Consider the following 10,000-nt stretch of genomic DNA (forward strand, 5'->3'; position numbering starts at 1 on the left):
TAATGGATTTTAAATGTGACTGGAGGGAAGGCAGAGGCAGGGGATTACCAAGGTGAATACATGCGTCACTTTTAACTTGTTAGGGACTACAGGACCTGTATTCAGGGCAGCACACGCAAACACTGTACGCACACACACACACGCACACACAAACTGGCCTAGATTCTGGGTCTTCTCCTGTGCCAGTGTATCCATCTCATGTGCAGGTCACCCTGGTGCCTCCAAGGACAAACAGCCCATTAACTAAATGAGCCTGAGGACCTCGACACCTGTCTGTACCCCACACACACACACACAGATGGGCAGGTGCACGCAGCCCAGACACACACACACACACACACACGCACACACACACACACACACACACACACACACACACGACGGATGGATGGACATGCAAGCACAGACACACCAGTGGAAAATTCCCAGCTCAACCTAAACCGTTCATCCTTCAGCCAAAACAGTAGCTGGGAGAAAGGAGACACAGACAGGATGTGACTATAGCAACAACAGGAAATGGTTTCTTGTGTCTCCGTCTCACTGACAAAGGCGAGGCGGGGACAGTAGCAGCCCCGCAGGGAACCGTTGACCTGATGAACAAGCCTTATTCACCGCCGTAATCCCCTTTACACTGGAATTCACTTCAGAGACCGAGAGCTAAAGGTTTACCTGGAACAGGGCCATTCTAAAGCAAGAGTTAGTATGCAGTCGGTGTCGGTAGCTTAAATTTCCCAAACAATTATATTATTGGCATTTAACTTAAGCTAAAGGTTTACCTGGAAACTTCGGAAGAGTTTGTGTCTGAAACCTAAGCAGTCCCCAGTGTCAGTGAAAGTTGCATTTTTCCAAACCATTCTTTCAATACGTTTTACAGTACTTTCTAAAAGAAAGGACGGAATGTTTTATCGATTTTGGAACAAAACTCTCCTTTTGTAAAAATTATTGCCAGCCCTAGGGCTTAAGTTACCTATACTTTCCTCGCCTCGGAATACAAACCAATTTTTCTTTTATTAGCAGCCATATCTTACCTCAGTACTTTTTCTTCTTGCAGATCTAAATAAAATACAGAGAGATTCATGCCAAGGCTATTTCTAGAGCAGGAGTCCTTTTTCGTGAATATGGATTAACGGCGCATTTGTCCTTTTTGGAAGAAAATCACTCCTTTTGTTCATTAAAGGTCGTCCACCTTGTCTGGGTAAATCGTACACATGTACTGTGCACATGGGAGAGCCAGGTGAGGGTTATTTCTGTACTGAATGAGTCTGTCAACAGTTATTGCCCTCTGGAGACCCATACAAAGTGCATGCTTTCAGGTGGTGCGTCTACCTTTGCTATCAGATTTATATCCCGTTCCTTATTGGCGTCCGTTCAAGTGGACCCGAGAGACTCTAGCCATTGGCGTCCCTTCAATTTTGCCCCACAGGGGGTGGGGGTGGTGGGGGGTGACACATGAAGCAAAAAGGAATGTAGGACATGGGATCAAGGTTCCTTCCTCAGCTGGGGGATTGTTTATCTAGGCGCACATCCTCCTCCTGGCCCCTGCTGGGACTCGGACGTTTCTCCGATGGAATCTTGGGTTCTTTAGGTTCATATTGGCGCGCAGCTACATATTGGTGACCTGGTACGAGCCAGTGCGCCAAAGGGTTTGCGTGCACGCACTGTTTTGCACGTCCTTGAACTTGGAAGCGTTTGTGGTTTGTGGGAAAGCATATGACCTCACTCCTTAAGCGAGGCTGTTTATGTTTTTCTGGGTTCAATGTAAGCTTGTACAATAGGGACAGACCTGTGGTGTGTATCTGATGTTAACTACGGTGCTTTTGTTTACTACTCTATTCTTGGTTTGTTTGTGCTATATACACTCTTGTCCCAGTGGCCGCTAGCTACCGCCTAATATGTTTTCCCTCAGCACAGCCCATTCAGCTATATAAGGGCAGCCGAATGGGTAGAGAGGCCGCCTGCCTGCCTGGGAAACACAAGGTTTTTTTTGTTTGTGTCATTTGCAGACCCCCTTGAAAACGAGATGGTTCATCTCAAGCGGTTACTCATAATGAAGAAATTTCAGATTATCATATCACACACCACCTGGCATCTGGCACCGCTCAAAAATCAAATAGGCTTGCCTTCTAATGGGTTGTGTTGGTGGCTCAGCCGTGGATACAGTATACGTGTAGATGTACTATATAGGCACAGGCCGAATCACAAGGCCATGTGATCAAATCCCGGGACACGTGACCTGTGTTGCACTTTACCACTCTCTAGTCTATGCGGTCTCGCTCTCCTCTCCCAAAAAGCAGAGATTCCATCACAATTATTATTTTAACCCATTCTGACCTGAGATCAGATTCATACGAGGTTTCCACTGGACACACACTGGTCTGATTAACCCATTCTGACCTGAGATCAGATTCTAAAAATGTCAGTCGTTCTTCGATTTTTCAAAAATAGCAGACCTACAAGCTCGTATCGCGCCACTCGGTGGCGCGATATGAGCTTGTAGATCTGCTATTTTTCAATAGCTAAAGCATAACATGATGCCGACACCAAAATGGGTGCCCGTTCAGAATGGGTTAAAGGCTTCCATTGTCTGGTTTATTAATGCTGACGGAGAAGGTATATAAAGAGGCAGCATTGCAAATTCAATCGGTTTAAATTCTGCCCTCGAATGGCTTTTCCTTGTGATACTGAAACTGACAGAAGCCTTTTTCTTTAGAGAATGTATTCTATGAAAGAGACAGAAAAAGATGTGTGACACAGATCCAAGATCCAGAGAACAAAGAACAAAGTCTTAACTCTCAATATAGTAATGTGGAGAGAGGGCGGTGTTCGCTTTCTACCAGACAGAGACACACAAAAGACTGCTCAGTTTCATGACTAGTATAGAACAACACATATATGGAGGTAATGGTTAGAATTGTGATAGTGTGCCTTTAAAGATAATAGTCTTTGCCCAGTGATGGTGTAGTGGATAAAAGCCCCGGGCTCTAGACCCATATTCCTGCTAGTCTAAAACTGAATCCGTCCAGGGCTTTCTCTTCTGTCTCCCCACTCCCTCTCTCTCTTAGCTTTCACTGCCTGATCGGTCTCAATATAGACAGTCACACTCACGGCACTGAGATTGGACAGCAGAAAACAACGTCTTGGGCAAAAACTTCACAGCATTATGTCCCTTATTCTGGGCATGTCATAATCGGCAAAAAAGGCGAAAATAAATGGTGAAAATTGAGTTGCAACACATTGTGCTTCTAGATCGCCTATTTTCAGGGAAGAGATTTGGTGTAGAGGGAGAAAATGGGGGGCCAAGGAAGGATAGACCCCTGGGGGACCCTGGTTAACATATAGAGTTTAATATAGGGTTTAAGTTAAAAAGATAAGTCCTCTGAGATCAGGGATTCCTCTCTGAAAAACCAGGCCATTTGCATTGGCCTGGTTTCTATATTATATATATATATATATAATCGTAGATGCATTTGTATTTTACCCAACACGTGTGTCAGAAGACCAGTAGAACTTGAACTAGAACAGTTCCTGCGTCCCAAATGTTTTGAGACAAAACAGTATAACATAAGTAACGGCAATAAAGGAAGAAATAAACTCTGACCTGTCTTGAAGACCTCGTAGCGAACGGAGAAGCCCGCCCCGTGAGTCTCGTAGTCGGACACGAACTTGATGAGCAGCTGGTTCCCGCTGGATATGATCGGCGAGGGGGCGATCTTCCCGCAGAACTTGCCCAGCATGGGAGAGCGCTCGTCGCCTCCGTTGTACACCTCCACATAGTCGTATCTGGAGGAGGAGAGGGTGGAGGAGGAGATGGAGAGGGAGTCTGGTTAGAAGTCATCATGAAACATGCTGTATAACCCATTCTGACCTGAGATCAGATTCATACGAGGTTTCCGCCGGACACACACTGGTCTGATGAACCCATTCTGACCTGAGATCAGATTCTAAAAATGTCAGTCGCTCTTCGATTTTTCAAAAATAGCAGACCTACAAGCTCGTATCGCGCCACTCGGTGGCGCGATATGAGCTTGTAGATCTGCTATTTTTAAATAGCTAAAGCATAACATGATGCTGACACCAAAATGGGTGCCCGGTCAGAATGGGATAAACATAGGAGTTTGATAGACACGTGATGATGCTTGAGCATACCGTACATAGGGTATATTTTGTCACACTGTTGTGTCAACCCAATCCTAAATAACACCCACATGCCCTCAAGCCCCATACAAAACACCACCACAATTGGCCTGTTTTGGAGCTTTTGTTGAGAGGTGAGGAGAAAAGGAGAGAGAGACAGTAATAGCAATAAATAGAGTGGAAAGAAATGTACAAGAGAAAAAGACAGACAGAGGAAGGCAGAAAGAACAAGAGTCGGGGTGAGTCAGGAGTGATTCATGTAGTATAGTGTACATGAGTCACCGCCAGAAGCCTCTGTGCCCCGCAGAGCACAGTGTGACTTGATTAGTGGCCCTACCTCTACTGCCTTACTTAATACCTGTAGGCCCATGACCTGTCCACACCCTGCTGCTACTTATCATCTACATCTACTTTTATGTGCACATGTGTGTTCTGTAGGTGTTTTTTGCGTGTGTGTGACTATGAAGATTGTGTGTGGATACAGTCAGTGTACTGTAATGCCTGCACTGTTAGGTTTGTGTTCGTATTTCCATGTGACAGAGTTTAAGGACAAACACTCCCTTATCCCTCTCTCTGCTATGCTGTAGATAATTCAATTACAGCAGCAGCGGACCAAGGACGCTCCATAACTCACATGAGTGACCAGAGAGAATGCGGAGGTTAACTGGTGAGCTCACCGCTAACTGTTTGTTTGCACAAGGCCATATTCTAAGACAAATTCTGAAGACCAAAGGTGTTTGAGGCGCTTGACACATGCCCCTGCACTTCGGAATGCTCTGCTTTAGGGGCCTATATAGACTCGCCTTTATGACGTTTTTACATGCTGTCCGTTTCATTCTTCTGTAATCTTGTTTTATAATTCAGGTGTGATATATTTCTTCTTGGCTTTCGTTTATTATTGTTTTATAGTCTGTATAACACCTTGTAACTCATGCTTTGAAAAGTGCTACACAAAGTTAGTTATTTTCATACTACTTATATAATAATAAGCCTTTTCCTGTTGGAGCCAGCTGTGGAAACAACTTGGCTAGGCTTAGCTAAGGCCGAGCTACATGAACCCGTAAAAGGCACTGATACAGCACTTAAGGCAATGGTTCTCCATATGGGGTCCAGGTAGCCCCGGGAAAGGGGTCATTGGGGGGGCAGCAAAATTAGTTATATAGCATCAAAATTAGTTCAAGTGGGGTACATGGCAACAAATATTTTCTGATGGGGATCCGGGGCTAATAATTTGGGGGTGCTTGTCATGAAAAGTTTGGATTAGCACTCACTTAATGCATGGCAGTAGGCTAGACAAGAAGTTGGAGAAGTGGACCCATTGTGTGTGTGTGTGTGTGTGTGTGTGTGTGTGTGTGTGTGTGTGTGTGTGTGTGTGTGTGTGTGTGTGTGCGTGTGCGTGTGCGTGTGCGCGTGCGCGTGTGCGTTTGTGTGTGTGTGTGTGTGTGTGGAAAGGGCAGAATGTCCACTCTCCTTCTGCAACTACGGTATTTACAACAACGTGCCCTTGAGCATCGTTAATCCTTGACATCCTTAATGCTCCAGCAGAGCCGCTAGTCAAAGGCAGAATATATGGCTCTGGTTGCACTGGGCAGCTCTGTATGAATGCGTTGAGAAGCAGCCGATTGCTGAAAAAGAACATGTTGTGTGCTCCCTCAGCAAACCTTCCCTAACCTAAATGAAAGTTGAAAACGAGACTCTTCCTCTTCGACCCAGCTGTAGAAACAATGTGGCTAGGCTAACATCTTAGCCAATGCTGAACTAGCTAATACAACGTCAACAGAACTTTGCTAACACAAACAGCCGTTCCCCACCACTATAGCTACTTCATCAGCATTCAGCAGGTTCTGGCCAAAGCCATCTTCCAACCAGACAGCTTATGTTATTTGCTCTCCAGGAAAACTTGGAACAGAATTTGCAAAGCAATTCAACCGTTCAACAATAGAAGTGCGTTTTGGTTAACGATGTTGGCACAAGGTAAAAGCGTGCCAACACTGTGAAGTTTTTAAAAGATAAACACCTATTCCCAGGCACTGGGTGGGGTATTTGCTTTTCTCACACACGTCTATCACAGCCCTCTTAATTCATTCTGACCTGAGATCAGATTCATACGAAGGTTTCCACCGGACACACACCGGTCTGATGAACCCATTCTGACCCGAAATCAGATTCTAAAAATGTCAGTCGTTCTTCGATTTTTCAAAAAATAGCAGACCTACAAGCTCGTATCGCGCCACTCGGTGGCGCGATATGAGCTTGTAGATCTGCTATTTTTCAATAGATAAAGCATAACATGATGCTAACACCAAAATGGGTGCCCGGTCAGAATGGGTTAATTCAGAGTTGTTTTTTGTTTTTTCACTGTAAACAGCTCAGCTGACACATGGAGAACATGTGGACAACCAACAATGTTCAACCACTGAGGCTAAACACAAGACGTGTGTCAGTCAAACTCAATTATTTTGTTATGAGAGATAATTTGGACTTTCATACAGAAAGCATTGAGCTGACAGTCAGAGAGAGCAGGCACATGGTTCTGTGTATTGCTTAATTAACTACATCTGCACCTGTAATCTTTCTATTATGGACTATGCAGCTGAATAGATTTGTTGTTCTATTGTCCTTCATATAGAAACTATAAAGGGGTTAGAAATAAGGCCAGCTGTCGGAGGCTGTGGCTGTACAGGGCATCTCCTGGTGGGAGTCAGGTGGAGGCGTGTATGAATGTGGAGCAGGGCAGTGCTGAAAGAGGAGCATGTGTGCTCAGCGAACCTTCCCTGGATAAATAAAGGTTAAAACTCTTCCATGGAAGTCACAAGGCCACTTACTGTATAATACCATGCAGCTAATACAGGAACATATGGACTCAGAGCTCGACCACACATAGGCTGAAAGATACTGCAAAGCCCAATTTATACGTCATGGTATATTGGTGGCGCACTCTAAAAATGGCAGATCGACAAGTTCAGAAATACGGTACAAGCAGCTACAGAGTACAGACAGCTAAAGATTTGACAGGGAGGCCATATGACCCATGCCATTATTAGACCGTCTTGTTTTTTCCAAGATTGCCCTTTTTGATTTTATTTTTCAAAGGGGACTTGAACCCATTTTGGGGTGGGAACTTCTTTTGGTGTTAGCATTATGTCATGCTTTAGCTATTGAAAATAGCAGATCTACAAGCTCATACGAGCTTGTAGGTCTGCTATTTTTGAAAAATCGAAGAACGACTGACATAGAAACATAGCTTTTTCAGAAAACTGTCAGGATGTAGAAGACATTTTTAGAATCTGATCTCAGGTCAAAATGGGTTAAGAAATGATGACAAAAACAATTCTGATGACAACGTTGTGGGAAATGTGGGAAATGTACATAGCAGAAAGGGGCGTGCGGTAACATTTAACAGGATATTGCATTGACCACATAATTGCAATGGCCCGGTTCAATTCCAGCTGGGGGCTTGTGTTGCTTACCCCTCTCTACCCTCAGCTTACTCTCTACTGTTCAATTTGTCTAAAAGAAAGAAATACAATCAAAAAACAAACCAAGCCAAAATGTGCAACTCAGAATGTATCACATAACAGCCACCCAGCAGCTAAGCAGGATGAGGAGCCATAGCTAAGCAGATAATTAAACTGAAATAAAACTGCATCATCGCAGCTGGTTAACCCATTCTGACCTGAGATCAGATTCATACGAGGTTTCCGCCGGACACACACTGGTCTGATGAACCCATTCTGACCTGAGATCAGATTCTAAAAATGTCAGTCGCTCTTCGATTTTTTTCAAAAATAGCAGACCTACAAGCTCGTATCGCGCCACTCGGTGGCGCGATATGAGCTTGTAGATCTGCTATTTTTCAATAGCTAAAGCATAACATGATGCCGACACCAAAATGGGTGCCCGTTCAGAATGGGTTAAAGGATGCTTTCAGTTTTATGATCTGAATGACACGGTAATGAGAGAATTCATTAATAGCCACCCATGTTGCAGCCATTACACTTGTGTAAATGAACCAACAGCAAAATCTGATTTACAAGCAAAGACCAGCCTTCGGCGAAACAGTCTTCAGCTTCCCACGCGGTCAGACGTTAACCGTAAATTTACGGCCAATTCTATTTATGCATATTATAATCTACTAGCGGCAGCTAACAGCTTAGGGCATAAACAATGTTTCTCAATGCTCAATTGAACAGCCACAGCCTGGGAGAGCACAGAGTCTGTTGGCCTTGTTCATGTCGGGAACACTCTCCGCCACTAAGCCACGCACAGTCTGAAGCAGTGTCTTGTAAAAGTCTTAACAGTGCCTTCGGTGACATGAATGCACGCAGACACTCACTTTGAGATAGACTCGCTTGTAAAGAACAGCTATGGGGGAAGAGAGAGAGAGAGAGAGAGAGAGAGAGAGAGAGAGAGAGAGAGAGAGAGAGAGAGAGAGAGAGAGAGAGAGGGTAGGTGAGGAGAGATGGAGATAAATGAGGAGGAACCAGAGAGAAAGGAGAGAGAGAGAGAGAACAAGAGCAGGGAAATAAGTGGTGACACATACCATTATATGAGAACATTACAGGGAGAGAGAGAGGGTGGAATCTGAGAGAAGAGATGAGGTAGGGACAGGGAAAGAGAGAGAGGTAGATAGAAGGAAAGAAAAACCGAGGGAAGAAAGAAAAAAAATTAAGAGGGAGAGGAGAGATGGAATCAGAGCAGGTGTGTGTGGGTGTGTGTGTGTGTGTGTGTGTGTGTGTGTGTGTGTGTGTGTCCTCTTGTGTATATGCCTGCATACAGATGGCTGTACTCATTGGCTGAGTCCTGACTGGAGGCAGTGGCTGCAGACTGAGACAGCTCATGTAATGAAGTGGAGCTGTCTCTGAGCTCTCTAGTTAAAGAGACTCCCTGTCTACGGCCCTCCAGCTCTCCTCTCCTCTCCTCTCCTCTCCTCTCCTCTCCTCTCCTCTCCTCTCCTCTCCTCTCCTCTCCTCTCCTCTCCTCTCCTCTCCTCTCCTCTCCTCTCCTCTCCTCTCCTCTCCTCTCCTCTCCTCTCCTCTCCTCTCCTCTCCATATTGGCCAATTAAGTGCACCGTTGATTTGTGCCACAGACAGACGCGGCAAAAGCGTTGCTCAAGGGCTCAGAAACAGCAGCCACACCCTCGTCGTGGGAACTCGACCCCGGCAGCCACTTCCCATTCGCAGAGTTTGGCAACATGCTGCTGTTCCTCTTCAGAAATAGTATTAGCCTACATACTACTAAATCTGTAACAATACAACCAGGACACAAATAACCAAGTGTTCCAACAGCCGGGATAATGTGTAAATAGGAAGTTCTAGGTCGTACTGTATACCGTCTCACAGGGAGGCGTTTTCCAGAAAGCATCTGGGAAACCTTGCTTTTAGCCCCATTCAGCTTTGCTCGGCTATGGCCCATTCACGTCGTACAGTGAGGGGAACTAATTAAATAAGCTGGTCTCAAGATGTTTCTGGTTTAAATCCAGCACTTATAAGCCGACATCCCGACCAAAATGAATATAAAACGTATACCAAGCAAACCGCCAGTCCTGCAGTTACATGTCATTAACATGCGGCCGGCGTTGCATGCGTTCTGCTGCTGCGTTCCCCCCCGCGGCTACCGTCTCCTCACCTCACATCTGGAAGGCATCGTGGGAGCGTTCTTTATACGGGACGCGGTTCAAGCTGTTGTTACGCTCGCCTCCCGCAAAACTCGGGCACAGAGAACGCCGTGCATGCCGGAATGACTCAGTGGTTTCTGTACAGAACACGGCCGGTACAAAATGTAACTGAAATGGACATCTCAAAGAGTTACAAGTGGATGAAATGTATCCATTTGTAACTTAATCTTTATCCATTTGTTAATTCA

At 45.2% G+C, this 10,000-nt stretch overlaps 1 protein-coding gene across 2 annotated transcripts in view; it reads right to left on the reverse strand.

The window, feature by feature from the left end:
* The window catches only part of LOC310871487 (neuropilin-1a-like), a 70,049-nt gene that overhangs the window by 42,956 nt on the left and 17,093 nt on the right, over positions 1–10,000 (reverse strand). For both annotated transcript variants that reach the window (XM_083783043.1, XM_083783042.1), the window contains exon 3: positions 3,599–3,780. In XM_083783043.1, the coding sequence (XP_083639169.1) occupies positions 3,599–3,780 (182 nt within the window). The remainder of the gene's footprint in view (positions 1–3,598; positions 3,781–10,000) is intronic.

The sequence above is a fragment of the Protomyctophum parallelum genome (genome assembly GCF_964188405.1).
Source record: "Protomyctophum parallelum genome assembly, chromosome: 14".
Taxonomy (NCBI): Eukaryota; Metazoa; Chordata; class Actinopteri; order Myctophiformes; family Myctophidae; genus Protomyctophum; species Protomyctophum parallelum.